This window comes from Capra hircus, chromosome 6 (genome assembly GCF_001704415.2).
Source record: "Capra hircus breed San Clemente chromosome 6, ASM170441v1, whole genome shotgun sequence".
NCBI lineage: Eukaryota > Metazoa > Chordata > Mammalia > Artiodactyla > Bovidae > Capra > Capra hircus.
In genome coordinates, this window is record NC_030813.1 from 57978512 (window position 1) to 57999823 (window position 21312).

Consider the following 21312-nt stretch of genomic DNA (forward strand, 5'->3'; position numbering starts at 1 on the left):
AAAGATTTAGATGTGGATCTGGTTCAACCGAGGAACCAGAACCTGAACCATCAGTGTCAGCCGTGAGTGAAACTGCAGCTTGCCCTGCATCTCCTGTTGCTGACGGTCCTTTAGCTCTGCCATCTCCCACCTCCTCTCCCTCCTCCAGTCAGTAACTCCTCCTGCCTGTTCACTCAATGCCAGCCCTTGTATGCCAGCTCTTACAGTGTCCTTTTCAAGGTACGGCACTGTCAGATTTAAAATGTTTGTTTTTTTGTTCATTATTTCTGTGAAAATTTATACACCTATTATAGTATGGCACTGTACAGCCGATAGTGTTAGTTGGGGACCTAGACTAACTTTGTTGGACTTACAAACAAATTGAACTTATGCACACTCTCTCGAAATGGAACTCATTTGTATGTAGGGGACTTACTGTGTAGAAATGTGTGAGTTGTGTGAAGCACTTTCAGGGAAACAAGTAATCTGGGGAGAGCGGATCAGGGCGTGGTGGGGCAGGGCGATGGTGCTGGCCTGGGGTGCAGTCGAGAACCGCAGGTCTCTGGAGAGCAGGTGCCTGTTGAGAGGATGCACAGTTTTCTTTCTTTTATAGATTGAAACCCAAATATCTGCAGGCCTGAAGGTGGTTCTCATTTCTTTCACCTGAAAGCATGATTAATTGCTGCTTTTTTAATTGCAAAGAACAAAAAGTTGTTCCAGGCACAACCAGCTGACTTTGTTTACAGAGCTAATATATGACATGATCCCACTTGTAAAGATCTGTTGCTTTAACTTGAAGCACATTGGATTTTCTGATTCAATAGACTTTCCTTTTTAAAAATTACAGCTAACGTGTTTTGTTTTTACAGGGCGAACCTTTCCAACACATCCATACTACTCTGCTCAGCTAGGAGCAGGGCAGCTATCACTTTACAACATCCTGAAGGCCTACTCGCTTCTAGACCAAGAAGTGGGTTATTGCCAAGGTCTCAGCTTTGTAGCAGGCATCCTGCTGCTTCATATGGGTGAAGAAGAGGCGTTTAACATGCTCAAGTTTCTGATGTTTGACATGGGACTGCGGAAACAATATCGGCCGGACATGATTATTTTACAGGTAGAAAGCCTTCCTTCTGCTTATGATAAAGTTAAATGCTACAATAAACATGTTTATGATCCCTTTCTGAGTGTATCTAAGGAAATTTCCCACCATCAGTTACCATTGTAGCGTCTGTCACTGCTGAGAACTTACTCTGTGCTAGCTTTGCACCAGGTGGTTCACGCGCATTCACCTCCTCCACCCTCAGGAAGGCAGCGCTGATCCCAGCTTATAGACAGGAAAGCTGAGGCTCAGAAAAGTTACATAGTAAATAATCTGAGCCGGTCACACAGTAGCAGGTGGCAGAGGTGGGATGTAAACCCAGGCCTGTCTGACTCCAGGGCCCTTCCTTTTACCTTTTCTCTTTGAATCCACCTTCAGGTAGTCTGATTCCCACCTCCCAGTGTATTTGCCGGTTTCTCTGCCAGGGACCCCGCACCCCCATGCCCGAGCCCCTGCCACCCTGGGTCCAGCCCAGTTGGAAAAGTTATCTTCTCCATCTTGAGATCAACCCTTGTCATCTTACTGTAACTCGCCTGTGTTATAAAGCTGAAGAAGTCACACTTGTCCTGCCCCTTGCGGGGTTGGGGGGGATTCAGCCGGAACTTACTAAGGGAACAGGTTCAGTAGCATCCTGCTACAGAATGCTTCCCTCCCGCTTTACTCTCTGCGAGAGGCTGGCTTTTTATCTCCAACTCCCCTAGCTTTGAGTTTCACTAATAACGTGTATTTGTAGGAGAACTTACAGATCATTTTCCTGAGACAGATGTGGAACGTCTCTTAGCTGAGGAGCCCTGCCCTGAGTGCCGGCCAGCCCCAGCCTTGTGGCAACAGCCCTGGCTGGACACGAGAGAACTGAGGCCAGGGTCTAGGGAGCCACGTGCAGCCTCGTGGTCCTTCTCTTTCCCCTCCGAGTGGGGGTGGAGGCTGCTGCCTCCCTGAGACCCTGTGTGTGTTCCTGCAGATCCAGATGTACCAGCTCTCGAGGCTGCTCCACGACTACCACAGGGACCTCTACAACCACCTGGAGGAGCACGAGATCGGCCCCAGCCTCTACGCCGCGCCCTGGTTCCTCACCGTGTTTGCCTCACAGTTCCCCCTGGGCTTCGTCGCCAGAGTCTTTGGTGAGTGTGTGTGAGGCTGCTTGCAAAACCTGGGTTCTCAGGTTTGATGGGAACCGGGTGTGGTTTCTCCATGGTGATGGTTCTTATTTTCAGACCTGTATCTGCAGGTACAGGATGTTGTCATTTTCATTTAGTGAGGAGGTTGAGTTCTCTGAGTTTCAGGACCTGCTTGATTTCTGATGATCAGGGCCGCCCCTCGATGCCTTCTTGTGGGAATAAGGTCCTATTTCCTCCTGCCAGACTCTCACTGGAGCAAATGTCCTGAAGGCTAGACCGGGGAGCCGGGCGCATGGTCCAGAGACATTTCTCCTGAATTGTCTTCCTCCACCTCTCTGGCCCAGGGCTTGCTCAGTGACAGCGCCTCAAGACTTCCCAGCCGGGGACTTCTGGGCCACTTTTCTTTCTGGGTTTCCTCTGCATCTCCTCTTCCTCCTCCCCCTCTCTCCTCTTCTGCCCTTGGCTCTGCTTTGCTTCCTCTGCTGCCCAGCTCTGGAAAGCTCCTCTGTATCACTGACTCACGGTCTGGTCTCACACGCCCCCACCTCAGCTTCGCATTTGTCTGTCCTTGTGACCATAGGTGGGTCACATTTCAAACCATCTCCCCTTTTCTCAATTTACTTTTCAAGAAGATTGCCTCTGTCAAAGTTAAATAAGTGTTCACGTGTAAAGTCTCAAAACTGCCTTGTCAATTATGCTTCAATTTAAAGAAATTAAAACTTAAAAGTGTGAAAGTCTGCCTTGACGTGGCAGGGATAGCAGCTGAGTGAGGCGCTGTGAACAGTCAGCTCCAGTCCAGTGTGCTTCCCTGCTTCAGGATGAAGTGGTGACTCTGACAGTTCTTTTTATTTGTTTATTGTGGAGCAAGTGGTTATTAAAGAACTGATCATCATCACATACCGAGTGGTTTTTAGTACCATTTCTGTTGAGTCACTTGATAACTTAAACACCTGTGCTTTTTTTTTTAACTTTACGTATGTATTTGTTGGTTGTGCTGGGTCTCCGTTGCTGTGCAGGCTTTTCTCTGGTTGGGGTGAGTAGGAGCTACTCTCTAGCTGCGGTACACAGGCTTCTCCTGTGGTTTTTCTTGTGGAGCACAGGCTCTAGGGTGTGCGGGCTTCAGTAGTTGCAATTCCTGGGCTCTAGAGCATGAAGCTCATCCTAATGACTTCCTAAATAAAGCTAAAGCCACAAAAGCAGGGTCGTCTTCTCCGTACTGTGCAGGCAGAGGTGGGTCTCAGAGTTTCTCATACATTATGCATGACAATGCCAGTGTCTGTGATTCGTGGATCCCGCCAACCCCATGTCCCGCTGGCTAAAGGGCTCAGAGCTCCTGAGATTATAGGCAGGACGTGGGAACTCAGGGCAGCGTTGTCTTGTGATGTCACTATTTCCTCTATTAATACTTAAAAATGAACCATTTTATTAGTAGGTTTCCTAGAAAAGACAGGTTTTTAAAAAACCGTTTCTGTATTTAGCATGGGTGACTTAGCTCCACGATAGTGGATAGCTTCATTTTAAATCCCAAAGCCTACCATTCAAACACAGTAGGCTTTTTTGGTCTGAGGCCCATTTCATTATAGGCATTTAGGCCTGGATAAACCTAAAAACATGTGAACTTTTGTTAACTATTCAGCATTTTATATTGGAGAAGGCAATGGCACCCCACTCCAGTACTCTTGCCTGGAAAATCCCATGGACGGAGGAGCCTGGTGGGCTGCAGTCCATGGGGTCTCGAAGAGTCAGACATGACTGAGCGACTTCACTTTCACTTTTCACTTTCATGCATTGGAGAAGGAAATGGCAACCCACTCCAGTGTTTTTGCCTGGAGAATCCCAGGGACGGAGAGGAGCCTGGTGGGCTGCCATCTTTGGGGTCGCACAGAGTTGGACACGACTGAAGCGATTTAGCAGCAGCATTTTATATGTAAGTAAAGGAATCTGTCTCAGTTTGCAGTCAACATAGCCCATATATAGGTTAATAGTTGTGACTCAGGCTGGTAAAGAATCTGCCTGCAATGGGGCAATGGGGGAAACCTGGGTTCAGTCCCTGAGTTGGGAAGATCCCCTGGAGAAGGGCATGGCAACCCACTCCAGTATTCTTGCCTGGAGAATCCAATGGACAGAGGAGCCTGGTGGCTACAGTCCATGGGGTTGCAAAGAGTTGGACACGACTGAGTAGCCAACACTTTCAGTTTACTTTCTATCTCTACTTAAGTATACACTACTTGGAGGGACAGCTGCCAGTGATGTCTGTGCTCGACCTTCACGTCGAGCTGTGGTGAGCCTGGGCGTCAGTCCTTCTGTCTGGATGTCACATAATGTGAAATCGCCCCCTCCTGTATTTTTCCTCTTTAGGTGCAGAGGGGCCCTCCTGGGAGAGATGCTGGTTCTTTTCATCTTCTAACATCTACCTTGGGGGAAAAGTCTGAAAAATAGGACCATTCTTGCTCCTGCTGGAGGTGGCAGCTGTGCTGTTATTAGGCTCCAGATGTTTTCTGTAGGGCATTCTGCCAAGTCAGATGAGAGAGGAGGTGGAATATAAAAACCGAAAGTTTGGCAAAAACACAAAAGCCACCTGTAATGTAGGGAAGGATTCTGAGAGGCTTCAGGACTAAAAGAGATTGGAAAACAAGGTTGTATGGATGGCCTGGAAAAACAGCTCTTCTGGGTAACATGACGCCGTGGTGAAGAAGCGAGTGTTCACAGAATCTGTGCAGTTGTTCTGCAGCCAGGCTGTTGTCCTCGTTCATCTCTCTCCTACCCGATCCTGGTAGGCTGTGGGGGGTCACCATGGGAGGACTGCAGCCTCCCAGAGAAAGTGCAGGAGAGGGATTGCCCTAGACGAAGACGAAGGTGGCTGCAAAAGAGATACAGGGCAAGTTCACCTAACTGGCCGTGTGCCTGGAGTCAGTCATTTCCCCCCACAGGAAAATTGAACTTCTATTTTGTGGGGAGTTTCAAATAGAGTGCCCATACAGGTTAACATGATACAGGGCTGCTGAAGTTGTCTTCAAAGCAAAGTAGTTATTTGCAGTGTTCTCAGCAAGCAGTTTGCAACATGGTGGAGTCAGCTGAATTTTAGGTTCCCTCTCTTGCCAGCTAAACCCCTTTGCCTGTTTTGTTGGTGGCTCAAAAAAGGAGAGTTGGCCATGAGGTGGTGAGCGGGGCTCCTGCCACGCTGCTGGAAGCCTTCACAGCTCACTTCCTTGTGCAGGGATATTCAAATGCAGCAAATCAACTCACTTTTCCAAGGAGATTATTGTGGTGGTGGTGTTTTTTAAATTCCAGTCTGTGAGTGTATAAGGATTGGGAGATGGGCGGAAATGACAGTAGCTGGATTGGGGCAGTGGGTATATAGGTAACATTTTCTGTACTATTAATTAAAAGTGCCTTAATTTTTGAACTTTCTGGAGGGAGAATAAGGTACTCCCACCTTACCTGCTCTTCCAGGCTCCTGTGTGCTTTCACCCCGTCTGCATTTCCACCTGCTTTGCCTTCTGCTGAGCATATTACTCCCTGATTCCTTATCTGGGGAGTATCTATGGGTTCTCCAAGGTCTGGGGCACTGTCTCCCCTGCTTCTGTCCTCCTTCACTTGATGGCATTTATAGCTGCCTTGTCTCTTCCATTCGCCTGCAGCTCCCGCCACCCTAAAAAAAGAAAATTTTTTGCCTCTAATTAGAGTTATGTCCCTGTCTTTTAAAATTCTATTTCTTCTTACATTATTATTCCAGTTGTTAGGTCACTTTCCCAAACTTAGTCACCCAACAGTGAATTACTAGTTCTATACTTGAGCCCCAGGGCATTGGAGTCTCTTTTTTGAATGGCTTCACCTCTGGGAAAGGGAGAGGGAGAGGGTGGGCTAACTGAGGGGCCACTTGCCTCCCCTCTGCATAGTCGATGTGGGAATTGTTAGCATTTGCCAGCCATTCTAAGGGAAAAAATGGCAAGAACTAGAAAATAACTCTGATAAAGTTCTTTGAATTCTTCAGAGTGAAAAAAATTTTTTATTTCATTCAGTTCAGTTCAGTTGCTCAGTCGTGTCTGACTCTTTGCAACCCCATGGACTGCAGCACGCCAGGCCTCCCTGTCCATCACCAACTCCTGGAGCTTACTCAGACTCATGTCCATTGCATCGGTGATGCCATCCAACCATCTCATCCTGTGTCGTCCCCTTCTTCTCCCATCTTCAATCTTTCCTAGCATCAGCGTCTTTTCCAAGGAGTCAGTTCTTCACATCAGGTGGCCAAAGTATTGGAGCTTCAGCTTCAGCATCAGTCCTTCCAGTGACTATTCAGGACTGATTTCCTTTAGGATGGACTGGTTGGATCTCCTTGCAGTCAGGCCAAGGGACTCTCAAATGTCTTCTCCAACACCACAGTTCAAAAGCATCAGTTCTTTGGTGCTCAGCTTTCTTTATAGTCCAGCTCTCATATCCATACATGACTATTGGAAAAACCATAGCTTTGACTAGATGGATCTTTGTTGATAAAGTAATGTCTCTGATTTTTAATATGCTGTCTAGGTTAGTCATAGCTTTTCTTCCAAAGAGCAAGCATCTTTTAATTTTGCGGCTGCAACCACTATCTGCAGTGATTTTCAGTTCAGTTGTGTCCAACTCTTTGCAACCCTATGAACTGCAGCACACCAGGCCTCCCTGTCCATCACCAACTCCTGGAGTCCACCCAAACCCATGTCCATTGAGTCAGTGATGCCATCCAACCATCTCATCCTCTGTTGTCCCCTTTTCCTCCTACCCTCAATCTTTCCCAGCATCAAGGTCTTTTCAAATGAGTCAGCTCTTCACATCAGGTGGCCAAAGTATTAGAGTTTTAGCTTCAACATCAGTCCTTCCAGTGAACAGCCAGGACTGATCTAATTTAGGATGGACTAGTTGGATCTCCTTGCAGTCCAAGGGACTCTCAAGAGTCTTCTCCAACACCACACTTCAGAAGCATCAATTCTTTGGCACTCAGCTTTCTTTATAGTCCAACTCTCACATCCATACATGACCACTGGAAAAACTATAGCCTTGACTAGATGGACCTTTGTTGGCAAAGTAATGTCTCTGCTTTTTAATATACTATCTAGGTTGGTCATAACTTTCCTTCCAAGGAGTAAGCATCTTTAATTCATGGCTGCAGTCACCATCTGCAGTGATTTTGGAGCCCCCGAAAATAAAGTCAGCCACTGTTTCCACTGTACCCCATCTATTTCCCATGAAATGATGGGACCAGATGCCATGATCTTCATTTTCTGAATGTTGAGCTTTAAGCCAACTCTTTCACTCTCCTCTTTCACTTTCATCAAGAGGCTCTTTAGTTCCTCTTCACTTTCTGCCATAAGGGTGTGTCATCTGCATATCTGAGGTTATTGATATTTCTCCCAGAAGTCTTGATTCCAGCTTGTGCTTCCTCCAGCCCAGTGTTTCTCACAATGTACTCTGCATAGAAGTTAAATAAGCAGGGTGACAATATACAGCCTTGACATACTCCTTTTCCTATTTAGAACCAGTCTGTTGTTCCATGTCCAGTTCTAACTGTTGCTTCTTGACCTGCATGCAGGTTTCTCAAGAGGCAGATCAGGTGGTCTGGTATTCCCATCTCTTTCAGAATTTTCCAGTTTATTGTGATCCACACAGTCAAAGGCTTTGGCATAGTCAGTAAAGCAGAAATAGATGTTTTTCTGGAACTCTCTTGCTTTTTTTCAATGATCCAGCAGATGTTGGCAATTTGATCTCTGGTTCCTCTGCCTTTTCTAAAACCAGCTTGGAGCTCCCCCAAATAAAAATCTCTCACTGTTTCCATTGTTTCCCCATCTATTTCCCATGAAGTGATGGGACCAGATGCCATGATCTTAGTTTTCTGAATGTTGAGTTTTAAGCCAACTTTTTCACCCTCTTCTTTCACTTTCATCAAGAGGCTCTTTAGTTCTTCACTTTCTGCCATAAGGGTGATGTCATGTGCATATCTGAGGTTATTGATATTTCTCCCAGCAATCTTGATTCCAGCTTGTGCTTCATCTAGCTGGGCATTTCTCATGATGTACTCTGCATATAAATTAAACAAGCAGTATTTCAGTTCAGTTCAGTTCAGTTGCTCAGTCATGTCTGACTGTTTGCGACCCCATGAATTGCAGCACCCCAGGCCTCCCTGTCCATCACCAACTCCCGGAGTTCACTCAGACTCACGTCCATGAAGTCGGTGATGCCATCCAGCCATCTCATCCTCTGTTGTCCCCTTCTCCTCCTGCCCCCATCTCTCCCAGCATCAGAGTCTTTTCCAATGAGTCAACTCTTCGCATGAGGTGGCCAAAGTACTGGAATTTCAGCTTTAGCATCATTCCTTCCCAAGAACACCGAGGACTGAGCTCCTTGCAATCCAAGGGACTCGAGAGTCTTCTCCAACACCACAGTTCAAAAGCATCAATTTTTCGGCGCTCAGCTTTCTTCACAGTCCAACTCTCACATTCATACATAACTACTGGAAAAACCGTAGCCTTGAGTAGACAGACCTTTGTTGGCAAAGTAATGTCTCTGCTTTTGAATATGCTATCTAGCTTGGTCATAACTTTCCTTCCGAGGAGTAAGCATCTTTCAATTTCATAGCTGCAGTCACTGTCTGCAGTGATTTTGGAGCCCCAAAAAATAAAGTCTGACACTGTTTCCACTTGTTTTTAATAATGTACTTTTGCAATGGTGTAGGCTTTTTACAGTTTTTAAAGATCTTTACATCACTAAACTCCTTATTTCAAAGCAGAGGAAATAGGCATTTTTTTCACTTGCAGCATCAGTAATTAGGGTAGAGTATAGAAATCTTTGTTTTACCCATGAAAACATGTGTTTTAGTAATAACTCCTTTGAAATCCAGAGAATTTCTGGAAAAACACACCAATTAAAAATTTCCTTTTCACAGTTCAACTTTTGAAGCATGTTTGAATTCAGTATATTTTTGGAGTGAAAAAAAGATCTGAATCTGTGACAAAATTTTAGCAGTATGTTTGCATACATTGTTTTCTTGGTATTATCTTAACAACCCTATCTGAAATATCAGGATCTTCTAATTTAGGGTTGTGTTTCCCACTGTTCTGCTTTTCAGTGTGTGAAAGGGGACAGTGTGTCATTTTATCAGCGACTGAGTCCGTATTAACTTCTGGCTTTTCTGTGTTTTCCCAGATATGATCTTTCTTCAGGGATCAGAGGTCATATTTAAAGTGGCTCTAAGTCTGCTGGGAAGCCATAAGCCCTTGATTCTGCAGCATGAAAACCTAGAAACCATAGTTGACTTTATAAAAAGCACACTACCCAACCTGGGCTTGGTGCAGATGGAGAAGACTATCAGTCAGGTATGGTTCAGTCTGGACCCTCCAGAAGCTCCGTAATCCTGGATGTGCAGAAGCTGAATTTCTTCCTTCCTTCCGTTTCTTTCTCTTTCTCTGCCCCCCTCCCTCCGTTTCCTACCTCTCAGGACCTACCAAGTCCTGAGTAGCTTGTAGGAGGCACAGCTCAAGGCCTTGCTCCATGACTAAGTGTGTGTCTGAGTGTGCGTGTGTCCGAGTGTGCATGTGTTATGAGTGTGACACCGAGCACAGTTTCTTACAGTTTGTAAGAATTGTAACTGTAATTTCTTACAATTAAGAGGCTTCACCCCTCGTCGTTTGTTCTTCCAAAATTCATAGCTTTTATTCCTTGTAGGCTTTTGTAAAATGAGTGCTTTGATTTTTGTGCTGAATGGCATTAATTGGAATCTTCTAAAATATCTTGCTATGAAGTTGTGATAAAGAGTGTATATTCTATAAGTTTGTTTCATGGTGTGTGTGTTTGTGAATAGTATTCAGTTCCACATCTGTGGTCCCATACCTCTGGTTTCTGTGTGCAGTAAAATTGCATGTATGCATGTATCACTCTCTGAAATGTTAAGAGGTTGAGAATGAAGTGACTTGGGAACTGCAGCTTGACCAGTTGTTAAATGGTCTGGGGTAGGAGTGGGAGCAGATTTTGACTCTGTGTCAGGAAGACCCTTCCAGCAATGATTGCTGACCATGCAGGACTGAGCTGCCTTGCAGAAGGTGAGGTCACCCTTGAGAGTGTCCTGAGGCCAGATGGCTGAGTGCTGCGGAAGGGATCTCAGCACTGGGCCACTGCAGACTCAGCGGCCGGGCCTCTCATAAGGCAAACACTTATAGCAATTACGTTAAAACAAACAGTGAAATAAAGATATGTTTTTAAAAAGTCTGAGAATTCCTGCTCATCTGAGAGTGGTGGGCTGCACGCACAAACGCAGCAGTTTGTGGTTCCATTTGCTGCTCCTCCTTCGGTGCTGAACCCAGAAAAGGAGGCACGTCTGGCCTGAGAGAGAGGGTTTTGCCCCGGTGCCGCTTTGGGTCTCTGCACATTTCATTTACTTATGTGAAGGAGCAGTGCTTTTCAACTCTGCACTTTCTTTTCCCTGGCGCCTTCCTCTCAGTGTGAATCGCTCTGACTTATTGACGCCCTACTCTTTGCCAGGTTCTGAGCAACTCTGCATATACACACCTGAGCTTATTCAGTCTTGACCTCCTGAGAAGACAGCTGGTTTTAACTCATGAGAAACCTAGGGTTCAGAGTGGTTAATTAGCTGGCCCACAGTCACATGGCCAAGAAGTGGAAAGGTGGTGTTTCAGACTGAGGCTCTCTCATGGCAAATGCTTTAGCAACTACTCAGCTCCACCAAGTGCCTCCAGGTATCGTTTAATCAGAGTTTTCCAGTATTGTCCATTAAGACAGAATCCTCCACCCTGTGATACTTTCCTTTCTGGCCTTGCTGGGCATTTACTGTCTTTCAGAGCATTCATTGTGCGTCCTTCTGTGTTTTGGCTGCTGGGGCGAACCCAAGAGCCTTGGTTCCCTAAACCCCAGTCTGTGCCAGTGACCACCTTGACCTGCTGCCTGGGCTCAAAGGCGGGCAGCCTCGCTGATGTTATTACCTTCTGGATATTGAGCCCCAGGAAAAAAAAAATCCCATTTTCCTCCCCTCTTCTCTAAAGGATACTTACTAGGATGTGAGGATGTTCTTTAAATGTTGGAAGAATAGAAATGGTCACAGCGTGGAGAGAGGACAGGTGTGTGTGTGTGTGTGTGTGTGTGTGTACCTGAGTTATTTTAGGTACGTTTTGAATTTGGTGATCTTTTAGTCCATCGGCTCCCTAACAACTCTTGGGCACAGTGTATGGCTTCATAATCTTCATTTTCATTGCTGGGACACTGGGCACAGAGGGAGTAAATGCCCAGCACCCTGTATAGGGTGGCAGAACCAAGAGTGTAATAGACTCTGGGACACCAGGGCCCATCCTGTGCAGAAAAGGAGTGTGTAACACAGTGATTGCAAGTGTGGTGGGAGTTCCAGGAGTGTGTGTGCAAGGGCTGCAGGAGCAGGCTATGCAAGGAGTGAGCAGTGAGCAGGCCTGGCAGGGAGCTGAGGGAATTGGGTTCAGCCAGGCCTTTTCTAGGAGGCAATGGCACTCCACTCTAGTACTCTTGCCTGGAAAATCCCATGGACAGAGGAGCATGGCAGGCTGCAGGGGTCACAAAGCTTTATTGCACAGGGCCAGGGTGAAAGTGTTTCAGGCTTTGTGGGCCATAAGGTCATGTGAGGTAAGCTCAGTCTCTGGAGCCTGAAAGTGGCCAGAGCCAGTATGTGTGTGGAGTGAAGTGACTGTGCTGCAATAAAGCTGTTTGCAGAGCATGCGGTGGGACAGCCCTGGCGCATGGGCTGCAGTCAACTGTCCCGCAGTTACAGCACGTGCAAAGCCACAGGGGTGAGAGACGTCCTAGGCACGGCTTCAGCTTTCTTGAGGGGAGGTGGGGGATTGGATGTGACATGTAGGGACACAGCACCTGCTTCTGAGGTCCAGGTTTTCAGCCTGTCACAGGTCTCGCTGGGAAACCAGATTCACGGTACCAGGCAGCTCTTGGCCCTTCTCCCCTCCCACACGGTCCATCTGGAACTTGACCTCTGTGGGCTGTCAAGCTTTCTGTTTTCTCGCTGCCCCTCCCCTTCCTGCAGAGGGTGCTCTAGTCTCAAGATCAGCTTAGAGGTACAACTTGGGAGAGCCTGCAGGGTGGAAATGATACTGTGTTCCTTGCACGTGGATGAGTTAATTGTTCTGTGTGTGAAAGGATGGAGCCGGGTGCACCCCTGAGATAGACAAGCTGCGTTTCACTAAATGCCTTCTCTGTGGAAACCTCAACTTGAGCCTCTGGGACACAGTCTGCATCCAGGGTGGGCAGAGTCACCAAGGACAGGGCCCTGCAGCTCCCGCTCAACACAGACAGGCTCAGAGCCGCCGCCGAGAGGCCGGCCCAGAGCTGACAGGGTCCCAGGCTCTGGGGCTCTGGGGCAGCTGCTCAGTGTGACTTAAAGTTTTCAGTTGAATGTAAGCCTTAACAACCCTCTCTCAGGAAGGGGGAAGCCCTGGGAATAAACAGGAAGGAAGGGAATCAGGGCTGTCTCATCACAGGGCGTGCCCTGCAGCCTCAGGTCAGTGCAAGGAAGATTGCAGGGGAGCGGGGTTGGGAGGATGGAGCACATAGCCCACATTCAGCATCCTGCAGGCCCTGCCTCACATGGGCTCCTGACCAGTACCACTGTCCTACTGCATAGAACTTAACACAGAATCCAGTCCCGCCCCCCAGACCTGCTGAGTCAGAATCTGCCTTTCAGCAAGATCCCCGGGGTAGCCACACAACCTTGGAAAGGCTGCAGTGGGTGACTCCATCGTAAACACGCCAGACAGGTCTCCGTTCTGTTTGAGCTGGTAGGAGAGAAACCGGCATCTCCCCGAAGCTCCCTTGTTCAGAAGATGCTCTTCAGAATCACAGTGGTGAGGCTGCCCCTTCTGCCTTAGGAGGAGTCCTCGCGGCTCAGGCAGGTTGTGCCATTGAAAGTTTGTTAAAAGGCCGATCGCTGCCATACCAAGAGGGTAGGGATATGGCAGGGAGGCGTCCTTTACCCCTGGCATTGTTGAGAATTGCTTGCATTGTGGTGATAATAAAAAGCAGACCAACTTTCAGTTGGGTTTATTACTATTTTTAAATTCCCCACAGACACTGAACCCCTTTGATACCTGGGCAGATGCTCCACCATTGAGACTTCCCCCCACCCACCCCAGCTGGGGGGCAGGGGGTGGGGAGGGTGGAAAGTATGTGACTAGTGCTGTTCCCATCAAGGTTGATGGCTGCATTGTAGTGTCCACAGACAGCAGAGAGAAAAAGACACTTGAGTCTCCAATAGCAGATGAGCCAAGAATGGAAAGGAATTCACTAAAGGAGACTCATAGAGCAGACTAATAATAGCTGGAGAAGTATGTAGCTTTGTGCATAATTTAAATGTAAATAACGTATAGTTCTTTAGCTTCCTAGATTAACAGAATGAAACATTTTAATGCCAGTACCCAATTCCAAGGCTGTACTGTGTCTGGCACATTCTTAGTGTTGCTAGTGGCATTGTATGTTGATTATTCCCATTTGGGAAGCAATTTGGCAGTGTGTATCATGAGCCAGTAAAATATTCCTATCCTTTGATTCAGTAATCCCATTTCTTGGAATGTATGCTTGGGAAATAAGCCAAAATATAGGAAAAGCAGTACATACAAAGATGTTTAGAATTGTCATTTATAACAGAAACTTTCAAGTAACTAGATAGCCAACATTCGATGACTGGATTAACATGATTATTGATGCATCAACTTGATAGAATACCACGAAGCCATTTATAATTACGGTTTTGAAGAATATACAGCAATATGAAAAAACATCCTTGGAGGACCAGGATTCTGTCACTGCCAGCTGCATGCTGCCGCAGTCGGGGATACATTTCTGGGCATGACTGCAAGGCTGTGTGTGTTTTGGCACCAGGAGGTGGTGATGCAATTAAGCAGAGATGCCTGTGACCTGGGATGGTTCCTCGGGATTAACGGGGCCCTGCAAGAGCACTCCACCCTGTGCACAGCTGAGAACCCTTGACCTCAGCCCCTCTGCATCAAAGGCCCAAGGTTTCATCCCCGGGTGTTCCAGGTTAGGAGCTCATTTAAAAACCTGGGTGAAAGAAGAGACGTGTGTGTGCGTGTGCCGTTTTTCCCGAACTGTATTTATGATTGCACATGAGTGTCTTGGTTTGCGTGTGTGCGGCCTTTGTGCTGAGCTGGTCAGAAGCTCCACGGTGCAGCAGCCTGCCATTCGGTGCAGCAGCCTGCCATTCGTTGCAGCACAAGCTTGGGTGTGAGGGGCTTCGTGACAAATGTGGGAAGCGGATCCCTTAGCTCAGCTTGCCAGGTGTGTGTCTCATGATTCCCACAGATGCTGGGAGGTAGGGGTTATCACCCCCGGGGGTGGGGGGGCCAGGAACTGAGGCCAGGAAAGGTCAGGTAACTTGGTCATTCAGGGAGTTGCCAGCCAAGCTCCCATTAGAGGGCTGCCTGAAAGCTCCTGGGTCAGTTTTCTTGACTGTGGAATAGAGATGATAATCCCTGCTGAGCTCAGGGTCACTCTGAGGGACAGGAGAGAATCAGATCAATACAGTCAACTACACATATGCACACACACATGTCACAAATTGGATGTGTAGCTTTTTTGTCCTGGAGTGACTTTGTGCCTAATTAGTATTAGCCACTGAATTAAATTGAAAGCCAGGAAGCTGAAAAGTTTTTCTCAAGGAAGAGAAAATTTCTGGGAATGGTGAAAAAGTAAACATGGAGTTTTAAAATTGATTTCAGGAAAGATAGGGCTCATTCATGTTTAAATGCTAAGAGGATACCATCAAGGGAAATGAGTTTTTCATTGATTTTAACTGTGTTGGAGTTTCTTTCTTAAGGAAATGCTGTGAAGAGGCAGTTTCTGCTCTTGAAAATACTAATTTCATTCTCTAAATGTGTTCTGATCGTGCTGGCTTTTCTTACGTGGTGACTGAATTCTCAGAGGTATGCCGGGGTTTCACGCCTGGGGCAGCAGCAGCCTCTGCCTTCGGATCCCTTCCCTCTTCGGCCCTGCCTCGGTCCAGCTCACTCACCAAGAGAAAGTACAAACATGAACAGCTCACTCACTCGTGCACTTTGGGGTTGTTTTTCACACGAGTGGTTTTTTTCATGACTGTTACTATTATGAGAAGAAAGGCAAGTCAGGCATTGTTTCGTATTCACTCATCTATGTGGGTGACATTTGGGTTTTGGCTCATTTCTTCATCTCTTATGTGCAGAGAAGGGTTTTTCAGTAAACAGTTCCATTACTTAGCTGTTCTTGTAACTCTGAAAACCCAGCTGAACTATAATTAAACTTTGACCTGGTGACTGGGCAAGTAGGGCTGTGATTCTTTTGTTTTATTCTGTCATTGACCCATAGTTGATGTATCTAATAGAATTTTCAGAGAAAAGAGATCTGAGTACTGAAATAAGAATTAAAAAGAAACTTTTTTAAGCTTTTTAAAAAATAAAGTTTTGGCTTTGAAAAATGGCATCAGAGACCTACACTGACAGTTGTTGTTGTTGAGTCACTAAGACATGTCTTACTCTTTGTGGCCCCATGGACTGTAGCCCACCAGGCTCCTCGGTCCATGGGATTTCTCAGGCAATTGAGCTGGGTTGCCATTTCCTTCTCCAGGGGATCTTTCTGACTGAGGGATCAAACCCAAGTCTCCTGCATTGGTGGATGGATTCTTTCACCTCTGAGCCGCCACGGACGCCCTGTACTTATTGTTTCTCTCAGTTTATTTCCAAATGCTTCTTAAATTCTCTCTTCCTAAGTAAAATTATTCTCTTCTCCATTTAGAGAGTATTCTGTGCTTATCACTAAATAACATTAGGTGCTCAGTGGATATCCACTGACATGGTCACATGTGTGTGAGAGAGTGAGTGTAAGTGTGTGTGTGTGGTTTTTCTCATTTCCAATGCCTGATGACTTTTCTGTGAAGCAGGTGTTTGAGACGGACATCTCGAAACAGTTGCAAGCTTATGAAGTTGAGTACCATGTGCTTCAGGAAGAGCTTATTGATTCTTCTCCTCTCAGTGACAACCAAAGAATGGACAAATTAGAGAAGACCAACAGCAGCTTACGCAAACAGAACCTTGACCTCCTTGAACAGCTGCAGGTAGGGCATATTTGCAAGGCCGCCACCTGAACCTTGAGCGTGTGGTAGTTCATTAACTCACCAGAGGCCCCGCAGGCTGTTTCCCACCGCTGTAGGCCCTTTCTGCTCTGTTTGTAGTTGGGATCAAAGGTAGCCCAGGAGAGCTGTTCCTGTTTGTTAGGGAGCAGACAGATTATCCTTTGCTAAGGTCAGACTGTCCTGGAACTTTCTGAGAGACTGTTTCTACACTTACCCTTTCAGGAGATGTGCCAAGAGCTGAGCTTGGGTCCACGGTGCTCTGGTGCTATTAACCAAACGCCAGCCATTGTGCTTTGAGTAATGATGGGAGAATCAAAGGCAGGAGCTTCCAGGAGCAAAACCAGCTAGGTCCTCAGAGTGACATCAAGTGAGGAGTAACAGAGTAAACCAGACCTGTCGATCGTAAATGTGAGTCCTTGGTGCAGATACCAAGGTTAGGTTCACGAAGGGCACAATTCTCCCCTCCGGAAGTTTCCATCTTGGCCTGCATGAATGTGGGCGGGGACAGACCCAGATCGCCTGTGCTGGAGGGCAGGAGGGAGTGAGCACGGAGGTGCAGACCAGAGAGCCAGACCTTGCCAGACCCAGTGTCGCCCCACCGTCACCCACCTGCTCTGATTTCCTCATTTGTGTGACAGGACAGAAAATTACCTTGCTGCCCCGCACGACCCCTCCACCGAGCAGATGGAGTAAAGTAACCGTGCCATCTGCTTATTACGTGTCATGAGCTGATCGCTGGTACAGCTATCGTTGTTACTGAAATGTGTGCGGGGGCGGGGGGTGGAGGGGGTTTAAAAATTACTTTTGAGCCACTGGTGAGAAAAATTTGTATTATTTTCAAAATATATATTCTGTGGTGTTCTAGGCTGTCCTTAGAATAAGCTTTCCATCCTGATCTAAGCCTCTTCTTTTTCTGCCTAAAAAGTTACTGCTTTGCAGATGCAAAGTTGGCAGTGATGGGAGAAAGGCCAGCATTTGGTAGCTTAATCAGTCAGCCTTTGTCTAAAATGTACTCTTCCCAGCAGGGATTTTACGCCAGTATAACCTAGTAGATAGTTACTGTAGAGAAACAAAGAAAAGGCTTTGCCTACCGAGTTCTGACTCCGGTCACATTCTCAAAGTCGGCTTCGTGTTCCCCTAAGATGGAGCTATCCTGACTGTGAAAATGACAGTGTCTGGGTGTGGTTTCTCCAGGGGGATCTCAGCTGTAACCTGAAGGGGAGGTGCCAGGGGACAAAGAACCTTGTCTTGCATGTAAGGATCTGCAGTGTTGGTGGGAATTTTAAATCCCTCCAGACAAACAGTCAGTCCCTGAAATACAGCAGGATGGAAAGCTCAGATCTCCATTACAAGCATTTGTCTTGTTAAAACAGCACTCCACTAGAAGGTTGATTTTACTAGGCTGATACCCACGTGGGTTTGTGGTGAAAAGGGGAGGTAATTTGGTGCTGCTTCCGTTAATACTGTACCCCTCTTGTGAGGAGAAGAGTTGTGAAAAGCTGCTCCAACTTCTGTAGCCCTCCAGAAAGGCATCAGGTGGTAACTGGTAACAACAGATGTTCAGAGTTGCACTAGGGATTATGGCAAGTCAGATTGTGGGGGCCTGAGTGTAGTCTTCTCTTTACCCTCTGAATCACATGGAATTACTATCTTTCAGCCAGACCACAGAAGTTCTATGAGACTCTCTTCCCTTTTCCCTTTTTTCTTTTTCTTTTTTAAAACAGTTTTCAGAGCCCAGGGATAGGCATTCAGTGCATTACTTAATTTTCCAACATAAATCTTTGGTTTTTTCCCAAACTATCAAAATTGACCTCTCTTTTGACTCCGTTCCATTCATATAGTTGGATACCAAAGCCCCATTTATTTTCTTGTTGAACACTGAAGACTGTCCTCTGGCAGCTGGAGACTAAACCGTCTAACCTCTTTTGTCCAGCAGCGCGCATGAGACAATTGCATAGACACGACTGATACTGCCCTATGATAAGGGGTGTGCGTTTTTCATAGTAATCACTGAGTCACTGAGTGTCTGTGAGCTGGGTGCCTGTGAGAGGTCAGACCCACATGCAGGGTGAGAGCTTCGGTCTGAGTGAGGAGGAGACCTGATATTCATGCAGACAGTAAACGACCGTGCATACCAGCTCGCTGCTAAGCTGGCAGGTACCCCTGGGAGTGCCATGGCCTCGGAAGGGGTGGTCGCTGGAGGAGATAAGGTGGGACCAGCTGTAGGCCTTGACCGTGGGCAGGAGTATGGGGGTCTGAGAGGGCTGCTCGGACTTACCCCCTGAATGGGACTACCCCCTGCCTGGTAACTGACCCACTTAGGGTCTCGGGCCTTTTTTCTTTCTGTTTTGAGTGTTCCAGTGTCACAGCCAGAGCTCAACCTTGAGTCATAAATTGTCTGCCTGGCACAGGTGTTACCTTGCTCAAAAAACTGTTTCTCTTGTTTTGAAAATGAGGGGAAAAACACCATTTAGTCTATGGGGACACTAACAGGGCTGGGCGGATGAGTGAGCCAGAGCAGTGCCTTGCAGCAGGGCCTGAATGCAGGGGGATGCAGCGGACAGCTGGAGCCAATTCTGTGGTTGCCTCGGAAGCCTTTCTGAGAGGACTCGAAAGAGGAGGAAGGTCCGTTGCTACAGAGAAGCACCTGGAAGGGCTGCCAGACACTGACTGAATGTTGAGGATACAGACTGGGGGGAGTGGGGACACTCCTGGTGTCTGGTCAGTGAGGCCACACATGTGACCCTCTTAGCAGAGCTCGGCCCCTCAAGCGCTCCACTCGTTCTGGGGAAAATGCCGGTTCTTGGTACTGGAGGGAAAACGAAAGGTTCAGGTTAGAGAGCTGTTCTTGCGTGGGCCTTCACATAGAAACCATTTGGATGGTCTCTCTAAAACCAGTGTGCACCTGTAGCTGCATGTATTTGTCAGAGCAGGCAGACTGTGCTACAGTAACAGCACCCTGGATCCCAGGGCTCAGTACTATATACCCACTACCTTGTCTTCACGAAGTGGTCTTGGACCATTTCGCAGCCGTCTCCAGCAGACAACTCGGGGACCAGGCTTCCTCCGCACTGGGAAGCCACTGTCTCCACGTGTGGCTTCCAGAGTAGCCACACAGAGGAAAAAGACGTTGGAGGTTCTCCAGATGGCCTGACCCACCCTTGAGGGAGCCTGGAAAATAGAGTCTTTTGTGGCCAGAAGTGGTAATAAATGCAGAAATGTGTGTCTCTGCCAGAATTAGGCTCCGAAATGCCCCCAAGGCTGGATAGCGGAGCACACAGTGGATCTCCCACCGTCTCCCAGGCAGTTACATTCACATGTCTTCTTTTATTCTCCAGGTCGCCAATGGGAGGATCCAGAGCCTGGAAGCCACCGTTGAGAAGCTCCTGACTAGCGAGAGCAAGCTGAAGCAGGCGACCCTGGCCTTGGAGCTGGAGAGGTCAGCCCTGCTGCAGACGGTGGAGCAGCTCCAGAGGCAGATGGCAGAGCTGGGCAGCCGGGAGGCTGACCCCACACTGCCCAAGCCCTCGGGTGACTGATGGCCTGGGGCCCAGCTCCTGCCAGCCCACAGCTCCAGAGCAGGTGTGGCCACCGCCCTGACACTGTCCAGGCCTTAACTGAGAGAGATGAAACTGCTGGAGGAGAACGGAAAACGAAGCGTGCTTCTCAGGGAGGAGACTGGCTTGCCAGCACACAGATTCTTCTGAACTGACTCACAGTGCAGGGGACGAACGTCCCAGTGTTTTTGTTGTTGTTTAGGTTTAATTCTTCCCTTTTCCAGTCTTGATTACTGTACTCAGTAGATTAGATGGCATGGACTCGAATAAATGCACCTTTATGTTTCTTTGTTGCTTTCTCTTTCAGCATCCCTGTGTCTGTAAAGGGCATTTGTTAGTTCTCTGGTATTTCAGAGAATGAAGAGGCTGGAGATACGCTTCCTTTGGCAAAGATGTGTCCATTGTTCTTCCAAGAGGGTTTGCATGATTTACACCCTCAGCATCGCCGGCGGGGTGCAGTTGGCCCTTGACCATTCTTGTTGCGGAGGCCCCAGATTACCCCTGGGAAAAATCAAAAGTGATTTATTTAAATTTGGCATCTTAAATTTGGTCACTATGCTGGATATTTAATGAAGTCTGTCTTTGAAGAACAGTTTTCACATGCTTTTGCTTAGCCCTTAAGTATTGATGACATTCACTGTAGATACACGTTTTTACGGGGAGATCACCAGTTTTTAGACTGCACTCGGGTATGGCTAGCGTGTGGCTGACAGTTGTAGAGTTTGGAGTATTTATAATTTCACTGTGGCGTCTCATATCCACACTGTAGAGTCTCATATTTATGTTGTGGTGTCATGTGACGTGAGCAGCCTTGTGTCCCTTCTAGCCTCCACCCCTTGGGAATCAGATTCCTTGCTGAAGTTGCCCAGCACGTCAGGACTTTCAGGGGCCCCGGACATTCTGGGGTTTTAAAGTCTTCAGACTTTCAGCCTGGAATTACATCAAATGTACGGCAGCTGAGAGCAGTTTTTCGTGGTAGGATGTGCATGTTGAATGTAGCTCACAACCCAGTGACCCACTCCCTCAGGACGAGGAGAGCCAGTGCCTTCAGCCGTCAAAAGGCCGCTGCCTGGTGTCATCTGGTCACCACCTGAGGCCCTTGCTCATGACAGGCTAGAGTGGGCGGTGGATTAGAGAGGGGACGTGTAGGCAAGTTCACTTCTCAACAGCAGAACCATTTCTGGTCTGTATCATCATAACCACTTCTATTCCACAGGAGTTCTTTGACACCCTCTGTGGTGGGTGTGTCTTTCAAGCCTGAGGTGAAAGGAAGGGTTTTTAATACCTGTAGTCTTTCTAGATCTTTCCAGATATTTCCAAGGGAGGCGCACGTGCCACCCCTGATGCCTACACAGTTGGTTGACACCGGGGACTCTCTACCGTTGCCCATGTCATAAACCACGATGACAAGCCTATAGCCTT

At 47.5% G+C, this 21312-nt stretch overlaps 1 protein-coding gene across 6 annotated transcripts in view; it reads left to right on the plus strand.

The window, feature by feature from the left end:
- TBC1D1 (TBC1 domain family member 1) overlaps positions 1 to 20859 on the plus strand; it is a 226123-nt gene extending 205264 nt beyond the window's left edge. For 5 of the 6 annotated variants that reach the window (XM_018049366.1, XM_018049368.1, XM_018049369.1 and 2 more), the window contains 5 exons: positions 849 to 1093; positions 2040 to 2199; positions 9373 to 9542; positions 16142 to 16315; positions 19672 to 20177. In XM_018049366.1, the coding sequence (XP_017904855.1) occupies positions 849 to 1093; positions 2040 to 2199; positions 9373 to 9542; positions 16142 to 16315; positions 19672 to 19872 (950 nt within the window). In that variant the 3' untranslated portion in view covers positions 19873 to 20177. Of the gene's footprint in view, positions 1 to 848; positions 1094 to 2039; positions 2200 to 9372; positions 9543 to 16141; positions 16316 to 19671 lie in introns of all 6 variants that reach the window. The other variant, XM_018049371.1, reaches the window with a different exon arrangement.